We start from the raw sequence: 23088 nt of genomic DNA, 5'->3' as shown, positions 1-23088 counted from the left end.
AAGTTGCCGCTGGCTGATGATGCACTCAACTTTCTTCTTTGTGTCCGACATTAATGGATTCCTTCATGCATACTCTCCATCTCCACTGGTGACATGGTGGACTGAAAACTTGTTAGAACAGGAAAAAATTATACAAAAAAATGTATCTATGTTCTGTCTTCAGGACGGCTAAATACTGCTGACACTGTTGTGAAGAATCAGCTCTAAAGCCTGAGGCCCGCCGGGTAGAGCTCTCTTGCGACACCCCATCACATGGCCGTCTCTGCTCCTGCCCCCTCCGCTGGCTTTGTCTGTTCTGAGGCAGCTGGTCTGGCCAGGTTCTTGGCCTCCAGGTACTCCACAGCCCCGTATGCCAGCATGGTCAGACTCAGGACTCCCAGGAGGATGTAGAGTTTGATGTTGACGCACAAGAACGTGCTGTATCCAAATGCAATGACGAACCCCAGAGCTTCCCACAGGCGGTAATTCGCAAAGGCAGCCTCCTTGTTCTTCTCGAATAGAACGCCGTAAAGAGCTGCAGAGGACACACGGCATGAACATGTTGCTGCAAAACCTCAAATGGTTTTTTTCAATTATTGCTGAAAGCAGTGCAGCTTCTCCGCTGACCAATTTTGTCAACAAAGTCAGGAAAGTTTCTGTTGGGGATTATGGACGTCTGGAGACATTCGTTAGCAGTGAAGAACCATTATACATACAATTCGGGACTCAGGCAATGTTAGCACTGGACGGAGTTAGTCCAGCCTATCACTCGGGGAGTGAGAACGTAGAAAAGTGAAGCAGAGCTTAGAGGCCTAGCCTGTGTCAGATGAGGCCTGTCCCTTCGCTGGAGTCCAAAAGCAAAGACAAACACAAGCAATCCTAACCCCAGGACCTCAGGCTGTGACTGTATTCAGAGACGGGGCATTTAAAGAGGTGATTAAGGCAAATGAGGTCATTAGAGAGGGCCCTCATCCCATGACTAGTGTCCTTATAAGGAGAGGGGGTCAGGACACAGATGTGCACATAGGGACGACCATGTGGGGACACAAGGAGAAGGCAGCCATCTACACGCCAAGGAGCGAGGCCTCAGCAGAGGCCACCCTGCCCACCCCTGGGTCTCAGACCTCCAGCCTCCAGAATCGTAAGAAACAAAAATGTCTGTTGTTTAAGCCGCCCATCTGTTGTACTCTGTTGACAGTCCTAGCAGGATAGTACAGTCTGATAAATGCTTCTAGGTGAAAGTAAATGATTTTTGTTCCAGTTTGCAGGATGGTAAAATATTTGATATACCTGGATGAGAACCAGAAGCTCCCCATCTCCTGAGCTGAGTGAAGTGGCCGATGTGTAGAGGGGGTTAACAGCTAGGAAGCTGAGGCCCAGTGCTGGCCCATCCTGCTCTGTCGTCCTGAGCTGCCCGGGCCACCTCCCCTCCCCTCTGGCCGGTGGCCTCGCCTCTTCACCAAGGACACCTCCCCTTGTGCACTCCATCCACCGTAACCCAGAAAGGGCCCTGCACAGAGGCCCCCCTCTGCTACCATCCCCTCGGGGACTTCACCCCATCATGGAACCCCTGTCCTGCACCTTCAGCCTGACTCCCTCTCTTACCTCCTTCTCTTCAGTCTAGAAACAAAGCCGGGTCTTTCCCACATGTCACACACGCTGGGTTCAGATCCCTTGTGCCTCTGTCTACACCACTGTCTGTCTACACCCTACTGCATGGCAGGCACAGCACTGAGTGTTGCAACATGAAAAGGCATGACGTCTGCTGTCGAGGAGCCCACAGCCCATTAGTGGATTTGGACTCCGAACGTTTGGATCTCCTCTCCATGTGACCCACCTGTCTCGCCCGGACTGTTCACTGCCTTGTCTCTCGTCTGCTCCACACTGACCTATTTCCTCCTTTCTTGTCTTACTTTGCTCCGTGTTACTCCCCACATTGCGGCTAGGATGATCTTTGCAAAGTGTAAATATGTCATGTCACTCCCACTCGGGGAAGTCTTCGGCAACCCCGCCCGGCTCTGGGGTAGATCAAGCATCTTCTCCTCATGGGGGCAGGTCCCTCTGTGACCTGACCTTTTCACTCCAGGGCACCGCCTGTCACTGTGGAGCGTGCCCCCCTGCTTCGGGCCCACTGACCATGCTTCTGGGCCTTGTGCCTTTGCATGTGGCAGGCCTGGTGGGAAGTGCCCTTTGCCAGACCTCTCCGGTGATGGTCCCCCTGTGGTTCTTCTGTCAGGTTCTCCGTGATGCCATCCCACCAAGTGTCTCATTCTTACCCGGAATAATTCCAATGCTCTCATAGTGTCAGCCAAAGAACTTAGTGAATGACCAAGTGGACCAGTGGATGGACAGTGACTTCCTGAAGTCAGTAGGGCGCCAACGGGTAAAACCCCAAGCCCACATCCTGCGGGGTAACCGCAAAGGGAGCTGCCTGTTCGTCTTCTCTCTTTCTAGTTATTACCCAAAAGCCCACCCCGGGATGCAGTCGAGGTAACACAGGACGTGCAGCCAGAGCAGAGCACAGGCCAAGGTGCCGTGTTTGCCCATGAATGAGACAATAGGTAAACAGAAATATCAGTGTGGTCCTGTAGCATGCGGGGTGGGGGGAGATGAACAGCAAGCCCTACGTCTGCCCCCAGCCTCAGGGGCACCAGCCATGATCTGCACCAGAGACTGTTCTTTCTGGAGCAGCTGGAGTCTGGAAAGTTGTAGGGATTTTGCTAGGACTGCCCGTCCGGCAGGATGGGCAGCTGTGGGAGGGAGAGCCCACGTGGAACGTTCACACACATTCCTTTGCCCGCTCTCATCCTGTTCTTACCCTTTGCCCCTTTCCTCCTCCCTACATTTCGCAGGGGAGGGACGTAGGGAAGAGAAGCCTCTCCAGCACTGGTTTGAGGCCAGCAGCAAGGTCTCCTGCAACCCTGTCTGGAAACGTCAACACTCAGAAGGTTCTTGGCATTTGGTTACTCGGCTGTTTGCCTACCATGGGAAGAACTCAGGAGGACGAGGCCATCAGAAAGATATAAGATCAGATATATGTCATAAACAACATTCGTGTGCTTGGGAAAACAAGAGGCTGTTTGGAAGGCTCAGAAGAAGGTGCCCTTGTTGTCCAAGGCTGTGAAGTGCCACCTTAATGAAAGCACACCCACAATGAGAGTCTAATAACAAGATCTGGGATTTAGTAACTCCTAAGTTTATTTTAAAGATTTCTTGTCTTTCTACAGATGGCCAACAGATACATGAAAAGATGCCCATCATCAGGAAATGCAAATCAAAACCACGATGAGATACCACCTCACACCTGTCAGAACGGCTAAAATCAGTAACACAGGAAACAATAGGTGTTGGCGAGGATGCGGGGAAAGGGGAACCCTGGTGCACTGTTGGTGGGAATGCAAGCTGGTGCAGCCACTCTGGAAAACAGTGTGGACGTCCCTGAAAAAGTTAAATATAGAACTGCCCTATGATCCAGCAATTGCACTACTGGGTATTTATCCAAATAATACAAAAATACTAATTCAAAGGGCATCCCTATGTTTATACCAACATTATTTACAATAGCCAAATTATAGAAACAGCCCAAATGTCCACTGACTGGTGAACGGATGAAGAAGAAGTGGTGTTTATATACAATAGAATATGATTCAGCCATAAGAAAGAATGAAATGTTGCCATTTTTGGAGGGGGGCGGTGAGGCAGAGGAGGATGGAGAGAGAGAATCTCAAGCAGGCTCAACACCCAGTGCAGAGCCCCAAGTGGGGCTCGATCTCATAACCCTGAGATCATGACCTGAACCAAAATCAAAAGTTGGATGCTTAGCCAACTGAGCCACCCAGGCTTCCCCAAAATCTTGCCATTTGCAATGACATGGATGGAGCTAGAGAGTATAATGCTAATTGAAATAAGTCAGCTGGAGAAAGACAAATGCCATATAATTTCACTCATACATGGAACTTTACAAGCAAAACAAATGAGCAAAAGGAAAAAGAGAGACAGAAAGAGAGAGAGAGAAACCAAGACACAGCCTTTTAACCATAGAGAACATACTGATGGTGACCAGAGGGGACAAGGGTGGGACGTTGGGTTAAACAAGTGATGAGGATTAAGGAGTACATTTGCGATGAGCACCAGGTGATGTGTAGAAATGTTGAATCACTACATTGTACACCTGAAACTAATATAACACTGTATGTTAACTAACTGGAATTTAAATAAAAACTAACTCACTAAATAAAGATCGCTTGTCTTTTGTTAGAGGGTGACACTTAAAACTGGATCCAAACATGAGATGCTAGTGAGGAAGATCCACGTTTGAAACACAATGGCTGCGAGAGGTAGGTATTTCCATGATCTGTGGCCAACAGGTACAAGGGTGCCGTTAGCAGATACAGAGCAAACACACCCCAATTCCATGAATATTCTAGTAATATGGCAACGCTAATTTTAAAGTAATGTGTTTGATCTATAGTTTGGCAGCTTTAGATTTCAAGATTAAATTTAGATTGTGATGATTATAAATTACCGAGTCGGGCTTTTCAGGAAATTACTCATGATCTGGATCCTATTTTAATCCGAACATAAAGCAACACATTAATTGTGTCAAATTCCAACAGTTACTTAGGGACATAGTGGGCAGAGGGGAAAGACATTCAAGAGAAAAACAAAGTAGGTAAAATCATATTTCAGCAATTCTGAAGTCACCTCACACGTAGACTAGGTTTGAACAAATAAGCAATGTGGCGCGCACAGTGGGAGCCGGGCTTCTCCTTGTCAGAGAGGGAAGTCACGGATCAGCAAGGGGAGGGCCAGAATGAACCCGTGGTGCTGGAGGGGAGCTGGGGACCCCAGTGGGGACTCATCCTCACTTGAGGTCCCTACGGACAGGCAGATGCAGAAATGCAGACGTGTGCGCATGTGGGTCAGCACGCACACATCCATCTCCCCACTCTGGCCCAGAAGCCTTGTCATCTCAGATGCAATGAGCATGCCCAGCGCGCCAATCTTATTTTCTACCGCTGTTATCCAATCAAATGAACCCAGGGTCCGTGGAGAAACGGGTGATGCTAGTGCTGCCCCAGGAGATGGATCTGGAATAGTTTGTGGCACCGGGAGGTAGGGAATTACTAAAACGGAAACAGATGGCTGGCAGAAGGCACAAGTGCCCCCAGAAAGATCCCAACGGCCAAAGCTAAAACAGTTAGAGCAACAGAACAAGTAACATCGGTTGGACTGTGACCCAAAGGGCATAATACGTACATGAGCCCATGGTAATGAAGACAAATGGTTGAGTAAATAACTAAATAAACTGGGGAGAAGGGACAAACACTCCCGATGAAGGAATTATACATGATTTTTGTACAGACTCTCCCTCTAGCAGGTGGAGGTTAATTACCTCCCCCTTGATTGTTGGCTAGATGTGGTGACTGGCTCCCCAAAATTGGCTGTGGAAAGGGAAAAGCAGCAACCCTGCTCTGGAGAGGTCTGGCAGATACCGGGCTGGCCAGCAATCAAGGTTCACATCGTCAGTGATGGATGTGATGAGAAGAGCACTTCACCCTGGGGTCTTCCTACCCAAAGCCCATAACTCCAGCCTCATCATGAGAAACATCAGACAACCCCAAACTAGGACACACTACAATACCTGACCAGTATTCTTCAGGAGTGTCAAGGTCATGAACAACAAGGAAGAGAAACTGTCACAGATCAGACCAAGGACATGAGGCAACTCAATGCAGTGGGGACCCTGGGTGGGACCCTGGGACACACAAAGTGGGAAAACTGGAGAAAGCCAAATAAAGTCTAAAGTTCAGTTGAGTCATGTACCAACACTAATTTCTTAGTTTTGACAAACATACCACTGTTTTGCAAGATATTAGCATTAGGGGAAACTAAGAAAATGGTATATGGGAACTCTCTGTACTGTCTTTGCCACTTTTCTGTAAACTCAAATTATTCCAAAATAAAAGGTTTATTTAAAAAGAAAAGAAGCCTTGCTCCCAGCCTCGTCCTCCCCAGGAAGGCGCAGGTGGGAGTGACCAGAGGCTGACCCCTGTCTGTGCATGAGGGGTGGACTTGGCATCAGGCAGTCTTGTTTGCTTGGAGAGGACAGGTCAGTGACCTGAGCACGTAACACAGGCAGATTTTCTGTGTGTATCAACCTGAGATGCCCCTCCGGCGGCTACCAGGGCAAGCGAGCATTTTTAGACCAGATACTCTGAACCTCAAACGCAGCGCCTTGGTGTGCAAGGGTTGCTATGGCAATGGAACCCCTCTTTGCCGAACTGTCAGGGCGACTGAACAGACTGGAGCCGGTGGCCCAGATCCGTGGCTCCCAAGGCTGCCGGCGCCCCAGCCCCGTGGGACCGTGGAGCAGCGGTTCCACAGCCCTGCCCCAGGGAGGAGGGCCGGGGTGCACAGGCATCCGGTCTGCTTCCACGCCAGGTTCTGAACTGAGAGGCAATGGCAGAGAGGAGGGTTAGGTTGCACCGAATCCTATTCAGCCTCATTAATTAGGAAAGGGCGTGGCTCCCCTCACGTGCCTCCCAAATGAGAGACACACGTTCCGGGAGAATAAGATGACAAATCCAACCCGCTACTTAAAAAAACAAAAATGAGAGAGAGCTGCTCCCGGGGGGTGTGGCGGGAGCTACGCAAAATTTGCAGTCTCCGTGAATACAGGGAGCCCAAGGACGCGCCGTGTGGCCGGGAGCCCGGCGCCGTCAGCCCGCAGGGGACTGGGTGATGAAAACATCGCTCCCCGCGAGGATGACTGCGAGCTTCGACTCCAGAAGAAACGCTCAGATAATGAAAAGAACAATTTCCCCCAACAACCGATGTTTCCTTGAAAAAAGTTACTTTTTGTCGGCACATAAAGACAGAAATAATTCATTTTAAATTAGTACCCTTATTCCAGGGAGTCTTTCTTCAGCCACCCCCTGTGCTCGACTGTCCCAGGTGTTCGCTGGACCTCACCTAACCTCGTCTGCACAATCTCGACAAGGCTCCGCCTGCCAGGCTCTTCTGTCCTTGGCAAGAAAAGGACAGTGAAAACCGTCGTCATTCCTGCGTCTCGGGGAGGAAGAAAGCCAAGCATGGTCACAGCAGTCATCTGAAACATCTAGAGGATTACTGCATGCGGTATTATGTGACTCCGTACCCCAGTCCCCTGCCTGGCTTTTAATGTGTAAATGCTTTAAAATTGCCTGTGAGCTCAGCGGCCCCGGCTAACACCGTGGGAGGCAAGACGGCGCGCGCATGCCCTCGGGAACGCACGGGTCTCACTCCTGCAGGCGGGGGCTGAAAGAAGTTCTCTCCCGATGCTCCCTGGGGGGCGTGACCTGTCCCTGGTCTCCAGTTCTGGACTGCCCAAAAAGCTAAGGTGCTTCCGACTACCGTTCCTCGTGGAATTGGTACTTCTCTCGACTGACCCTGCGGGTTTCTGCGAACAGTTTCTGTCGCCGCTGCAACCACATTCCATCACGGCTCAGAGTCACACACTCGTCTGTCACCTGCTTCGGGAGCTGACGAAAGCCACGAGGCGGTAGGGAGGCCGGGAAGCCCGGACGCCTGAATCCAGCAGACCGGATTTGTGCGAAGATGTTTTTCCAACTGTTCTGTGAGCTGGCCACAACGCGGCTCGTGAGGAAGGAGCCACCGCAGGGACACCGAGGCCACCGTGGTGGTAGGGGCAGCGGCCAGGCCCCGGCCCTCGTGCTGTTTGCGGATGGCCTGACTCACTCTCTAGCCCCCACGTGTTTCCCAGTGCGGGGCTGGCCGTGATGTCACGAGGGGAGGAGGCTCTCTTCGGAGCCAAATCCTGGGGCGCCCGGCACCCCCTTCCCGTCCCAGGCTGGAGACGGGCCTGTGGGAAACTTAGGGCTGTCATTCTCGGTCACCTCCTCAGATGGAAGCCCTCGGGCAGCGGCCTTGCATGCGTGCCACCCACACCCCTGCTTCCTGCCCCCCCTCCTAGTGGCGGCCCCGACACCCTCAGCTCGTCTCACCATGGAGAGCGCGGCCCACGGCCAACACAGGCGCCCCCAGACACGCCCACCGCTCGACTGCCACAGACTCCCACATCAGGACATCAGGCCCCCCGCTCTGGTCGCCGCCGGGGCTCGCCGGCCTCCTGCGGGACCTCTGCTCGAGGCTCCGGCCACTCACTGCGCACCCGGACCACCGCTGCCTGGTGACCTGGACGTCCCTCCTGCGGGCGGCCCCCCGTGTGGCGGGGGCAACCGCCTCCTGCGGGACCTCTGCTCGAGGCTCCGGCCACTCACTGCGCACCCGGTGACCTGGACGTCCCTCCCGCGGGCGGCCCCCCGTGTGGCGGGGGCGACCGCCTCCTGCGGGACCTCTGCTCGAGGCTCCGGCCACTCACTGCGCACCCGGACCACCGCTGCCTGGTGACCTGGACGTCCCTCCCGCGGGCGGCCCCCCGTGTGGCGGGAGTGCGCTGTCTGTGCACAGCACCCCATCCAGAAGCCTTAGATCCGGCAGAGCCCAGCCTGGGCGCCCCCGCTGTCAGGCCAGGCCCTCTGAGCCCTGTGTGGCCACCCGCCCCTCCTCCGCTGGGTCTCTCTCGCTGCCCAGCCCCATGGGGCCTTGTGTCCCCCACCCAGACCCCCGTCGCCTGGTTCGACCTCGGATAGCCTCTGTCCCACACTGTGTCCTCTGTAAGCTCACTGGTGGTGTGTCAGCACCTCCTGTCCTCCGCTCTGTGGGCGGCTGAGCCTCGGGGGCACCAGGCGGCTCCACACGGGCTCACAGCACCCCCACTCTCCCGGCCAGCTCCCGAGACTGCCCAACGGGACGGCAGGGCTCTGGGCCTGCACCCAAATCCCAGCTCTGCCCTCAGAGCCCGCCCATGCAAGCGCCCCACCATCCGCGCTCTGCTCTGCGGCCCCACGCGTGTGGGGAGAGCGTGCCTGGCTGGCAGGCTCTGTCCGCCGTCCCCAAGGCTGACCGTGTAGCTCGGTAACGCTGTCTGTCGTGGTTGCCGCCGCCTGGTGCTCCGTGGGAACCCTGCTGACTCCTCTTCCCGTGGTGACAAGGCTTCCTGAGCTTCTTCCTTCCCACTCCCTTCCCTTGGTCCCCCGAAAAAGGGCAGCCCTCCTCCGGGCCAAGGGGGACCCCTCTGTCCTCCTGTCCCCCCATCCTCGTCCTCATGTCCTCATTCAGCTTCCCCACCTTGTCCTTTACCGGCCCCGGCCCCCCATCTCCCCTGTCCTCATCGGGGTCCCCGACTGCATCTAAAGCAATCATGGTGAGTGGTGAACCCTACAAACAACCACCTCTCAGAGCCGAGTCCCCCAGCAGTGTCCTCTCTCGGCCTCTGCTTGTCTGCCCTTTGTCCCCCCACCCTGGGGACGCTGCCCCGAGGCCACACGCCCTGCCCGCCAGCTGGCCTGGGCGCGTCCTGCCTCGACCCGCTTCCCCTGGCCTCCTGCTCTGCACTGCGCCCCCTCGGGTGGCTCTGTTTTGTCTTCCCCAAGTGAACCCGCAGCCCCTTGTCCCCCCATAACCCGATGGAGCTGACCTTGTCGTTTCCCCCCTGGACCCTTTCTGCTGCTTGCACCAACGCTGAGCAAAGCTGGACCCCTCCCCAGGCAGCCTGGGCCCCCCTCAGGCCCCCATCCTCTCCGCCTCACCCCAGCACCCTGACCCAGCCTGTCCCCTCAGCGTGTCCCATCCGCTGCGGCCAGAACACTTGTGCCCCCAGATTCATAGGGTGAGCCCTAACCCCATGGTGACAGTGTTAGGAGGTGGGGCCTTTGGGGGACGAGGAGGTCTTATGAGTTGGATCTGTGTCCTCATGCGCCTGTCCCGAGCACTCCCTTGTCCCTCCCACAACGTGAGGAACAGCAGGAAGACAGCTCTATGAACCAGGAAGCGGCCTCTCGGGACACAGACTCTGCACCGTGGTCTCAGACTTGCAGTCTCCCTCCCGGCACCCCGGCCTCCCCCCGGCCCCCCACGGCCTCCCACACTGCAGCCCTGCCTGAGGACAGCCAGCCGGGGCCCCACTCAGGCCTGACCTCCAGACAAGCCCCGGCTGACCGCCCCTCCCGCCCCCAACTCAGTTCCCCAGAAAACTGCACCCCGGTCCCTGTGCCCCTTGCTTGGTCGCTGTCACAGTGACCTGCCTGCTCTTCTACTCAGGGGTTACACACCTCTCTCCCCATCGGGGCCGACTGTGCCTAGAAGGCCCCTCCAGCCCCGTGGTTCCAGCATCTAGCCTGTGGGCCGTGCCACTGCTCAGGGAAGCTCTTCAAAAAGAAAGCCACGAGGGGGCCACCATTCTTAGGGAAGAAAGTTGTGCCCGCGGCTGATTTCCTTCTTTTGTGTTCTGGGTCTGAATAAACGCTCAAATCCACGTAGGCACCTGGAGCACCCTTGGCCCCCCTGCTTGCCTCCTGCCCTAGGCTTGCTGCGTGGTGCGTCACCTCCCCCGGGGGCCCCGGGATGGCGGGTCCTCCGCCACCACGTGTCCCCCACGCTGGCCTAGCTAGGGACCCCCGAGAGGAGACTCACCGTTGTCCTGTGTCTGCCAGACGGCGTCGGCCATGCCCCAAAGGCCAGAAAACACGAAGAACACAGCCAGCTGGTGGGGGTGAGGTTTCCACAGCAAGAGGGCAATGATGCAAGACAGGTGGGTGACCGCGCCTGTGGGCACAGAGGGCAGAAACCAGCAGGAAGTGAGCGCAGCCCGGGGGAGGCTTGGACCAGGTGACGCTCAGGGAACCGCTTTGTTTGCTTCAACATATAAGTAATCTTTCCTGGAAACACCAAACAGCCTTCCTCAATTGGATTTTGAGACTGAAAGTGCCAGCAGACCGGCTAGTGTGCCCTTCACAGTCTCTCACTGCAGGGCGCACTTGGCGGGGGGAGACGCTCTGCTCATCTTTGGCCCCTCACCGTCCAGGCAGGGCTGGGGAGACGAGCCCCTGTGCCTTGCGGGGAGTGTCATCGTGCCCCAGCTGAGGAGACCCAAAGGAGCGGAAGGGAGTGCTGGGCTCTCAGTGAGTGCTGGGGGCATGGGGATGTCGCCGGGCTCCCCAGCAGGTGCTGATGTGAACAGAGAGGTGGGCAGGGCCACCAGGCTCCTTCCTCCTGACTTTACCCCAGTGTCAAGAGTTCTGGCCTAGGGGTGCCTGGGTGGCTCAGTCGTTAAGCGTCTGCCTTCAGCTCAGGTCACGGTCCCAGGGTCCTGGGATCGAGCCCCGCATCGGGCTCCCTGCTCAGTGGGGAGCCTGCTTCTCCCTCTCCCGCTCCCCCTGCTTGTGTTCCCTCTCTCGCTGTGTCTCTCTCTGTCAAATAAATAAATAAAATCTTAAAAAAAAAAAAAGAGTTCTGACCTCATGATTCCTGCGGACACTGGGGTGTCTATGACTACAATGTAGCATGGACTAGCTTATGACGTTGCAGAAAAGGGAGCTGCCTACTGCATTCACCGTGGCTGTGTGGCCTGGGGCCACTCGCCACCCTCCTCTGTTCCCGAATTTCTTCATCTCTAAAGTGGGCAGTGTCCACCCAGGGCAATTGGAAGGATGAAAGGGGAAAACCTATGCAGATGCTGCGGCCCCTGGTGGACGCTGACTAGTGCTTATTGCTTCCCCTCCTCGCTGTGTCCCGGCTGCAGACACGGGAGCCCAGACTGGGCGCCCAGGTCACAGTCTCGTCAGTGCCCTTATTATTCACACGGTCTCTGCTTCTTCTTTCTCCCCTTCCCAAGAGACACAGAGGGTGAGGCGTGCTTAGAACACAGTCTTGTCCCGCCAGGCGAGGACAGGAAGCCTCCCGCCTGCCGCGCACACTCAGCCCACACACCCTGGCTGAGCTGAGCTGGGCCCCCGTCTGCGCCCCGCCGTCCACCTGCCACCATTCCCACCCGCGGGCGCCATCGGGTCCACCTACCCAGCGCGTAGAGAGCGATTCTGCCCGTGTGCTGGGAGAGACTTCCGTACAGCACAGAGCACAGCGAGTTGGTGGCCGAGAAGCAGATCATCACGTACCCGACAAACTGGATCCCCGGGGCGCAGGTGGTGTAGGACTGCAGGGGAAGCACAGGGGAGGTTACCCGGCTGCGTGTGGTGTGCTGGCGAGTCTGGGTCAGGGATCACGGGTGACATGCGTTCTGCAGTGGGACGGCCGACGTGCTGGGCTGGCCCAGACCTTCGCCTAGGCCTCCTGCGCGCCCGCCCTCCGCCCCTGGTTCCGGGGAGGAGAACACGCCCAAGGTGGGTGGGAACTAACAAGGACAGACACCTGCACACAATTCTCCCCACGCAGCCTTTGCCGTATGTTGTGGGGTTCTTAGGAATTACGCGGGTCCCATTGGAGCAGTTCCTGGTGGAGTTGGTCATTTCCTATTCTGCTCACCAGACAGTTGACAGAGGGTGGGAAGGCATGAACACGGGGAGCACAGAGCACTCTCGGGGCAGCAAAGCCTCTCGGTGTGACACCATAATGGTGGACGCGTGTCCTTACGCACGTGTCCGTACCCACAGAACGCAAACACCAGGAGAGACCCCTAATGTGGGCGATGATGACCTATCATGGCAGGTTCACAGGTTGGCACAAATGTCCCCTCTGGGCAGGATGTTGATAACGGGGAGGCTGTGCATGTGTGGGGCCAGGCACCTTCTGTCAACTTTGCCATGAACCTGAAACAGCTCCACAAATAAAATCCTAATAGAAAGGAAGCAGTTGTGAAGAAAATGAACAGGATCTCTGAGCAGACAAGAAGAAAGAGGGGAGCTCCTGTACCAGACGGTGGGGTACAGAGTGGACCCAGCCTGGACCCGGGACAGCGTGTGCTACCACGGCCCGCGACCTCACGCCCACACCCACCACTCCTGTCCTCGGGCAGAATCTGGACAGACACATAGGCGAGTGGGCTGGACAGGAAGCTCTGCTGCTTTGGGATGGTGGGGGCCGTGGCTGAGGTCACATGCCACGTGGTCAACAGCAAAGCCCACGGGAGGGGCCGTGGCCAAATGCCAAAGGACTATTTTGTCATTTTTGTCTTTAGTCTTTGGAACTCCAAGACTCTCCGTCAAGGCTGTCCCAGGAGCGGGGGGGACCAGAGAGAATCTATGACGCACGCATCCTGCATGGAGCATATGTGTCCTAAAAGATATTTGTGGTTAACCTGAAATTCAGATTTAACTGGGCATCTGGCTAGTTCGGCACGTCTACCTGGGAGGGAGCTGTGGTGGGCACGAAGCTAGAGAAGTTTCCTGGTCAAGGAAGGGCGATCCTCAAGGAGCAGCCTTGGTCCTGGCTCTCCGGCCCCTTGGCACCCCAGCTCCCAACCAGCACTTCCTGGAAAAGGGGGTCTCCGCTCTCTACCACCCCTGTCTGAGGCATCCCTCCCATAGCACCCCAGGACAATCTTCAGGACACGAAGCACGTGGGTGGGGAGCTATGCAGGCAAAACCTCCGTGAGCATGCCGCGGCCGCGAGGGATGGTGGTGGACGGTGGCCTCGCATTCCTGCTGTGCCAGCCCTGGGGGACAGATGTCTCTCTGCTGGCCTGCCCCCAGAGAGGCCTTCCCTATGCACGACGTGGGCAGGCAGGCATCTAGGGAGAGACAGGGCGACAGTGCCCGAGAGCCAATCCATTGCCAGATTGAAAGGCATAATTTGAAAACTATCATGGGAAGGAATTCCAGTGTTCCTCGTGGATTTCATGTTTTTCCTAAAAGAAGGGCAAAGCGTGAGCTGCAGGCAGGCTTAACACAAGGAAGTATTACAGGTGATGACTCCCGGAGAGCTTGGGCCCTTTCCCTGAAGACACCTCTCCAGTGAGAGCTGGTCCCTGGAGATGAGGCCGAGCTCCGGGGGGACGGGGGCAGTGACCTGGACGCTGAGCTCCTGAACCAAAGGCTCCGCTCTCCAGCCCCAGCAGCTGCGCCCCCCACCTGGCCCCAGGGCAGGGGCCCCGAGACGCACGGGTGTTGGGGTGCGCGTCCCGTGCAGTTCTCTCGTACCCTGGTGTAGTCGCCCGCGAGGAAGGCTTGCTCGAATCCGCTGTACAGAGGCAGCGGCCCCAGGAGGCACAGGCGCTTGTCTCGAAGAAGCCTGAGGGTGGACAGCAGGGTGGACCAAAAAGGTAACTTCTTCTCTCCTTCACTTTCCTGCTGAGCATCTTTGATGGGTTCGAGAAACATGGCAATGAGCAGGACCGCCAGGACGCCGCTCCCTGGAGGGAAGACAGAGGGCTGGTGCTGGGGGGCTCACAGGAGCCGGGAGCCACCGGCTACTCCTCTTCTTTGGGGCATTGGTTTCAAATCCTGCTTTAAGTGAAGCGAGGCTGCCGAGCCCGAGCAGAGCCTCCGGCCCGCACCACACACCTGCGAGACACCGGGGCCCTCTGCGCCCCTCACCGCCGCTGTTCCCTCGTCCTCACCCTCAGGTAACTGCCAGCAAGAGCCAGTCTCCCTTCTCGGGACCACAAGTCCTACGAGGTTATCACTTGCTGAGCTTTATGTTTATTGTTTCCCCACAACAGGGGAGGGTGGGAACTGGGTGCATCCCGAACACAAGGGGATACTGCTCGTTCAAAGACAAGGAACGAAGCAGCTCTTTATATGCTAAGGTGGGCAATCCCCATGGGGAGCAGCTGAGGGAAAGACCGTGCGGAGCTGCTTGCCTTCAGGGAGGAAGGGCGTGAGGCGCGCTGTCACACGGGCCGCTGGGTCTAGGAACGACCGACTGGGGGTGGTCTCGGCCGGACCGGCCAGGAGGAGGGACAGAGGGGGCTTTCCCTCTCCCCGGGGGTGCGTTTTGAACCACGTGAATGGGCTGACTATGCAAACACACTCCATTCAAGACAACTATTCGCTCCCCCAGAGGTACACCTGTGCCCTCCTAATCCCACGGGTGTGACTGCCCCTCTTTCTGCACCCCTGTGTTATTTGGATCGAGGGCTAGTATTTACTCCTTTTCCTCTTTACCCAGAAGCCCTCTCAGTCCTCCCCGGTTTTAGGATATCTGTGTACCAGTGTCAGGTTTCCGCCTCTGGCAACACGAACGACACTCAGTGCTCTGGGAGCCACAGATCAGCCAAGAGCCTGATGCTTTTCCCGCTTCTCTGAAAGGCAGTGAAAACCCCTCACAGCGGTTTTCAGCCGCCATTATAGTCTGAGAGCTTAGGCCGATCATCCTCTAAAGAGGACTTGAATTATTTTTTCTCTTTGCTTCATCTCACCAGCCTGATGTGACACTGTGTGGCGGCCAGGGGGTTCCTGGGACCACCAGGTTCACAAAGCCAGCCCCTCCCAAGCTGTGGGCAGGGCTGGTGAAGGCGCGCAGCGGGGAACCTCATGTGGGGGCTGAGGATGCAGAAAATGCATTTCCATGGCCTGGGCTGTTCCTTGAGACCAACAATCCCCACCGTTGTAACTTTGGAACAGTATTTTTAATTTGTTAATAAAAATATAAATAAGCACACATGGCCACTGGCTACTGTATTGAACTTTGCAAAAGAAAAATGATTCTATCATCACAGGAAACTGTTAGATAGCCCTGTTCTGCTGTATTTGATTTCATATGAAGAATACCTGAGTACAACCCAGCTGAACACATTTTGCAGGAATACTTGCACTTTGGGAAGATACTGTTTTTCAACACAGGAAAGAGTTAGGTTTGCTTTCCCTGGGGCTCCACCCTCTGTGAGCACGTACCCGTGTAGATGCCCAGCAGGGTGTAGACAAGCATCTGCGAGGGACGCTGGGTGCTGTTGGTGGACGCCGCGGCCATCAGGCAGTCACTGGCCCCACAAGATAGGAGCTGCTCCTCCGGGATGGCCTCTGTGCCATCGGAAGCAAAAAGGTGACATGAGAACACAGGAAACGGATAGGACCAGGGGCATGAGGAATGAATCGCGTGGCTAGCAGGAGCCTGGACACCCCACAGGCAAGAGTCACGATAGGTCAAAGTCAGGGGATGTGGGCTTGTGTGACCAAGTACCTCAAAACACACTTCCTCTTGGGCACACATCTGTAGGCGTGATTTTAGACATGAGACAAATGAGCCATAAATGCTGGCTGCTTGTTGTATGACTTTCTGGACATAAGGAAAATGCTCACCGTTTCCAAACTAATCAAGAAGAAATAAGGTACATTAGCATTAGAATTGGCGTCAGACTCTCAGACCACGTCCGAGTCTCTGGAGAGAGGGGGGAGATGTCACGGGAGAAAGAACAGTTGTCATAATAGAAATCTCATCACATAGAACTTGGCTGGTGATGTCTGCAGCACAGACAATGAGAGGCGGGTTGGAGGGAGGCGGAGAAGCCTTGCAGGGCTCTTGGGATGCCTCACTCCTCGGAGTCTGTGTCTGGAGATCGCTTGGAGAATTAAGCTCACTTGCCTGAATGTCTTTAAAAGTAAAGCTGTTGGGCGCCTGGGTGGCTCAGTTGGTTAAGCGACTGCCTTCGGCTCAGGTCATGATCCTGGAGTCCCAGGATCGAGTCCCACATTGGGCTCCCTGCTCGGTAGGGAGTCTGCTTCCCCCTCTGACCCTCCTCCCTCTCATGCTCTCTGTCTCTCATTCTCTCTCTCTCAAATAAATAAATAAAATCTTTAAAAAAAAAAAAAAGGGGCGCCTGGGTGGCTCAGTCGTTAAGCGTCTGCCTTTGGCTCAGGTCATGATCCCAGGGTCCTGCGATCGAGCCCTGCATCGGGCTCCCTGCTCCGCGGGAAGCCTGCTTCTCCCTCTCCCACTCCCCATTTGTGTTCCCTCTCTCACTGTGTCTTTCTCTGTCAAATAAATAAAATCTTAAAAAAAAAAAAAAAAAGTAAAGCTGTGCACTCCATTTCGCACCAGTCGTGTTGTAGAGACTGAACCTTAATCCCAGTTTCTGTTACATTATTGCTGACCTTGATAAGCAATATTGAGTAAAAATGGGTATCCATCCACCCGATGGTTTCCCTTCTTCAGATGCACTTAGCAAGTGATGACATCACATGAGAAACAGGAGAAGGAGGATTTTGGAGTTTCCCAAAGGTGGGACTTCATAGGGGATGGCAGGATGGAGGACCAGGACAGAGAGATAGGGATAATCCTGGTAAGAGTCAGGAGTTAAGACCTTCCCCTTCGTCTCACCCCATGAATAAAGGTTGCCTGTGAGAATTGGAGAGATTTATTTCCTCTGCCCTTGGTTTAAATCCTCAGACATCAAAGGGTGCAGACATTAAACAGATACACACTTTACAGCCATGTCTGGGCAAGGTCAGGTAAAGACGTGAGTTAAGACATCAGCCATCAGATGTTGAAATCAGTTAAGGGACAACTGGTCTTATGTGGAACATTTAAGACACTGGACAGTGGATCAGTTCAGTGGGACAATAAATCAGTTGAGCCTGTTCTTGGTCTAAAAGGATAGTGATGGCTCCATGAACCCGAGTTCCACTGTCAGTGGCCCTCCATTTCCCACGGGCAATGCTCTGCAAGTGCTCCGCCTGCCCCTGGGAGGGCAGGGTCAGAATTGCTGGGGCACTTGTGGACAAGACAGACCCTCAGACCTGCACAGACTGTCCTGGAGAACAGCCGGGAACCAGGAGAGGCCGGGGCACAGGCAGCTGAGAACCACGTCTTTAGGTAGTTCACCTGCCCGAGTCATGGAATAAAGATGTGTGTGAATGGGATGGGGGCCCCTCTCAGGGGCCATCACTGAGCCCTATTCCCTTTTACCTTGGGTAGGCATCCAGCCAAACACCAGGGATGAGATCAGTTTGCCCCACACACCGGATGACTGGAATATGAGAAAGAAGATGCCAAAATACTGATTCACCACATCTCTGCCAACTTTTCCCACCTTCTCTGCTTGTGTGTTTCCCATGATGGTGAGGTACGTGCATTGAGCGGACCACAGCGGGGCTGCTCCACGACCCAGCAGTATGGAGGTGGGAATCAAGGTGTACCTGTAAAATAAAACACAGACAGTGCCTCTTCTTCCTCCGTTCTTCCCTGCTTCTGTGGAGAAGGAGGCTCCATGCCTAGTGCATCATAAGCATTATTATGTTGATGGATTCACCATCCATCAGACTCAGATAAATGACTAAACCCAGTGCCCTTTCTGGTTCAGGTTCATTAGCAAGAGAGAAATTCACTGCCAGTGAACTTCTTTGTGTTTGAAAGCAACTACAATGAGCTGAGATTACAAGTAAGGCTGGGTGGCTTTTGAGTATTTCTAACAACTGTACGTTTAAAATGATTTATTCATTTTTGAAACATTGATTGATTGATTCACCCTCTCCATTGAGGACTCTGTATGAAAACTCTATGGCAGTAATAAAAAGAAGAATATGAAGTCACCATAATCATTATGTCCTGGATGATAACGGGCATCCCTCCAAAGAGATGTCTGACAGGTGTGTTCTTGGGAATAAGAGCGAGGGGCTGGTGCTCTTACAGCGTGGTCCCGGAGGATCCCTCTCAATCAGGGAGTAAGCAGGGCTCAGGCTGGGCCCCTGCACCAGCTCCAGCCCTGCCATGTTCACTTTCTGTGATGGGATGAAGGTATGGTGGGACCACTGGGTCCATTGGTCACATTCTGCTAAATCCCCTGAAATTCACCCTGGATATCTTAGGGTCTAGCTCTCATTGCTGGGGCCACAAAAGTGCCCTGGTGCAGGGAGGGAAGCTCAAGGCCCACAACAGACTTGAGGGAAGGTCATGGCTGGGAACTGGTGGGAGGAGATGGGCCCAGCAAAAGGGACAGAGACATCTTGATGAGAAAAAAATGGGAAGAAAACCTCCACATTATCCTGTCCAGGAGCAGAGAGGAATTTCAGGAAGCAGCACTCATGTTAAAGTGGATGCAGTGGGGTGTCATCGGGCAGCTGAACCTGAGGCCTGACCCAGAAGCAGGGCGGGAGCTGTGCGGGCTGTACCAGCTGACGTAGAAATTGCCCAGGGAGAAGGCCACGTAGCAGCACATGGAGATGACGATGGTCCACTTGCAGCCAAACTTCTTAATCAGGAGCGGCGGGAGGAACATGGAGGACAGGAGCACCCCGCCATACAGCGTGCTGAGTGCCGTCACCCCCAGGCCTGCCTCACTGTACAGGCTGCTCTGTGGGGGACAAAACCACCCTGGTCAGAGGGGCCGGTGGCCAAGGGGAAAGAGCTCTAGGTCAGCACTAGTTTCCGGAGACCACCAGCAATAGGCTTTCCCTGGCGGGCGGCCCCCTCCCAGCTGACAGGTGCAATGTGGGGGGAAACCAGCACAGTCCCAACAGAGAGTCAGCTGCTGCTAGAGACTAGGGAGGGGAAACCCGAGGCCCTCGGTGCTGGGGTCACGGTGGGGCAGAGGGCCTCATGCCCTCTGTAGCATCTGCTCCCATCTATAGAACAGCTTTGCATTCCTCCCCTTTAAGGCTGAGCAATGGGTGTGATTTTCCCCATGGAAGAGATAAAGATGGGGACATTGTCTCCTTGCAGATTCGTATGCACAGCTAGATAGTTAGATGATCTGGAAGCTGGTAGTTTAATGTCTGGACTGTTCACATTCCTTCCTCGCTGGTCCCCCTTCTGACAAGACAATGTCCTGAGGCAAGGTACCCTGCACAGGGCAGGTGCAGCCCCCTGGCACTTCCTCACTGTCATTCTGTCTACTGTGGACCCCAAACCCTTGGGCTGAGTTCTGACTCTGCATGGCACCCACCACTCCCAAGATTCTCTCTTCTTTCTCTCTTCCTTTCCTGCCCCACCCCTCGACGTGCTCTGACCTTCCTTGTCCTTGCTTTTCAAAGGGTTCCCATTCTTCAAGTGTAGATCAAGCGTCTCCAAGGGCTCCAGGATAACTTCATCCACAGAGACCGCTGCTTTGATCCTATGCTAGAATTTCACCTGACCTCTAGCACATACCACCCGGTGCCCCGCGACGTCACCCCAGCTGACAACGATCCCCCAACATGGGCAATATTCTATTCTTTCCAAATCTCTCCCGATGCCTTGCCCAAAGCGGGTACGTAACTGTATTTGTGGATTATTTGAAACTGAAAGTAACCACAGCTAGTCATGAAAATTCTGAAATCTCGTTGGAAGATGGAAATTGAGCACTCTGCTCTGACTTACGGGTTATCTGGAAATTTCCACTTACGACTCTGGTTGCTAGGAGTGTGGAGTGAGAGAGTTGGTTCAGCCTGAGCCTTTTGTTTCCTTAATACAAACGTATGAAATTCTCCTGTGTTACTGAGCTTGGCTCCTCTTATGTTCATGAGAAGCATACAGCACTTCCGTGCACTGGAATTTCTCCTCCACACACAGTGCTGCTGCAAATCAGCAAGGTATGTTGGTCACTTATAATGAAATCTGACTGCAAACCACTGAAAAGGAAGACAGATTTCAGTAGCCAAAGTGGGAATCAAATTTTAAAAGCAAATTTCTTTTCTACGTGAATGCCGGTGTTCAAACACCTGCGTCTGCATGTGTTAGAAGAGCAGACCTGCAGAATACTGTATGCGGATGAGTACGTGTGCGTGTGAAATTTGAATTATGCAAGACCTGCTCACATAAGCAAGTAGGACATTCACTTAAGTCACCCAACAAATACATCCTTAAGCACTTACCAGGAGAGGCTCCGTGCACTGCTCTAGCGAAACCAAAGGAAATTACAACAGCCACTGCCCTCCAGGTGTGCATAGTGGACAGGAGCTGACGGGGGTCAGTAACACCAACGAACAGACCATTGCAACTGGGCCTGAGTCCTGCAAGGGAAGCTAGCCCAGTGCAGTCAGGAAGACCTTCTATAAGGAGTGAAGACCAAATGAGATCTGGAGGATGAGGGGGTAACCTGAGGAAGGGGGGGAGGTGTGGGAGGCAGGAGATGTGGGGGATGAGTTTGCATGGGCCTCGTCCTGAACTGAGAGGCAGCAGGGAACATTTAGCTGCTTTGTCCAGAGCCTTGAAGCTCTTCTGGGAAGATGAGGCTGGGCAGCCTGCCAGACTACAACATGAGGAGTCCCGGCTCAGTCCTGGGGAGTAGGGTCGTATCTTTAAGCCCATGGAGAGCCTGGGAAGGTAGGTAAGCTGGAGATTAGCATGCACCGCTGACTTTCATGCACAGAGTTATCCATTGATTGCCTCCTGTGTGTTGAGGACTGTCTTAGTCAGGGGGACATGGTCACGGAGTAGTGACCATCCTTCTGGCATCAGGGACTCACGGGCTTACTGCAGAGCCTACCACAGCACCAGGGGAGTACACACAAGTGTGCCCCATCCAGACTTTGGCTCCAGGGAGCAGGGAAGGGGGAGAAGGGGAGGACATCCAAGTGGAGATCTGAATGACTAGTAGGAGACCATTAGCCATAGGAGTGAGAGGGCCACAGCAGGGGGACGCTTGTAGGTGGGCGCCCGGGTCCAGGGGTGAGTTCGGATCAGGGCTGGGACCCTGGAGACACCTGGGACCATCTGTACCACCCCCTGGAGGCCTGAGAATGAAGCTGAGCAGATGAAAGCCAAAGGGACAGGCAGGTGCCCCCAACATCGTGGGGACACAGCCATGCCTAAGGTCACTTCTGTCCATGTCATTGCATTCTTTTGCTTAGGCCAGTCCTGACTGATGGAGACAGTCCTAGTTAAACCGTGTTTACATATTCTGGATCAGCAAGCAAGGAAACATGTTGGGTCAGGTCTAGGAAAGAAGGCAGAGAAAGGGGGGGGGGGGGGGGATTGCCCCACGCCAGAGTTGGAGGTCTGGTTCCCTAACATCTCAGGTCTTCCAGGGAAGAAGGGGCCCCAGCAACGATTGTGGGTGCTTCTACTCCCAGGAGCCCAGGCGGACTGGGGAGGACCTGGGTGTGTGGGGGGCGGGGGGGAGGGGGGAGTCGTCTGCTCTCCCTGGACGGCTGCCCCTATGCCAAATACGTTTAAAAAAAAAAAGTAACTATCTGGGGACATATATAGCAAATCTACTCCCAGGCACATGTGACCCCTGCCACAGCTGTTTAGAGAGGCCCGAGGAGGAAAGAGTACCATAGGGGTCAAACTTATAGAGACCACTTTGTCCAAATTCACTGTATTGCTTAAAGAGGCTTAGCATCTATATAATTTAGTGAAACTTGATAAATTCACGTTACTACCCCAACCACAAAGCCAAAGTCCTGAAACCATAGAATTCACCATGATTCATCCTGAGTCTCTATCCAAAGGCGAAGAATGTCTTATCACATCACTAAGTCGACCCACACCCCTTGTCCAAGGGTCAAGCACACGCTCTCTGCTGTGCAATCCTGCTGGCGGGGTGAGGCTGTGCATTGCAAGCTCGCATATAGAAACCACTGTTTGAGAGGATTTGGAGGTGAACTGGTTAATCAGAAATTCTACGTTCCTCGTCTTCTGTGACCATGGGGATTCTTGAAGGCCAAGAGACAGACGTTCACGCACAAGTGTTCTCACTTACCTGCAGACTCTGCAGACCTCCATAGGCTGTAAAGAGAAGCAGAAATCCAAAAGAAACCACAAGGACATTCTTCAGGCTTCTTTCCATCATGCCGATTAAAGGTGTCAACCATCAGTGGACACATAGATTCGTAGTTCCCTTAAAGAAACCAATCGGGGCACAGGAAGAGCAGTCTGTACCAAGAAGTCCCCTTCTCTCTCTCCTCTGTGTGAGAGGCACGCAGGTCATCAAGGCCCCTGTGTGTTAATGGACTTGGTTATCACTGACGCCAGGAAGCACCATGGGGGTTGTTACTCATTCACCTTCTCTGTGATCTACAATAACCACTTTCTAACAGGGCAAAAGATTAGGACTTTTATCAACTTGTATGTACTTGCAGTTTTCCCCTATTAATTTCTAGATAAAGTCCTTACAGTAAAATAATCATTTTCATACACACACACATATATAATATATATATATGTGTATATATATATATATATATATATATATATATATATATATATATATATGATGGTACCTTTCGCATTAAAAGAAATCGTCAATATTACAGAATGTAGATGTACTTCAGTCTTAAAGAACAAAGTATAGGGGAGCCTGGGTGGCTCAGTCATTAAGCATCTGCCTTCGGCTCAGGTCGTGATCCCAGGGTCCTGGGATCCAGCCCCGCATCGGGCTCCCTGCTCCGCGGG

At 54.1% G+C, this 23088-nt stretch overlaps 1 protein-coding gene across 1 annotated transcript; it reads right to left on the bottom strand.

The window, feature by feature from the left end:
* Positions 1–248: 248 nt before the first annotated feature.
* UNC93A (unc-93 homolog A) lies at positions 249–22483 on the bottom strand. Its single transcript, XM_021693203.1, has 8 exons — positions 22397–22483; positions 18885–19066; positions 17683–17912; positions 15672–15797; positions 13977–14188; positions 11899–12034; positions 10516–10647; positions 249–514 (listed from the first exon to the last, which is right to left on the bottom strand). The coding sequence occupies exons 1-8, from the start codon at positions 22481–22483 to the stop codon at positions 249–251; spliced, it is 1371 nt and encodes a 456-aa protein (XP_021548878.1).
* Positions 22484–23088: the final 605 nt, after the last annotated feature.

This window comes from Neomonachus schauinslandi, chromosome 8 (genome assembly GCF_002201575.2).
Source record: "Neomonachus schauinslandi chromosome 8, ASM220157v2, whole genome shotgun sequence".
In the NCBI taxonomy this organism is placed as follows: Eukaryota; Metazoa; Chordata; class Mammalia; order Carnivora; family Phocidae; genus Neomonachus; species Neomonachus schauinslandi.
This window is presented reverse-complemented; position numbering and strand designations above follow the sequence as displayed.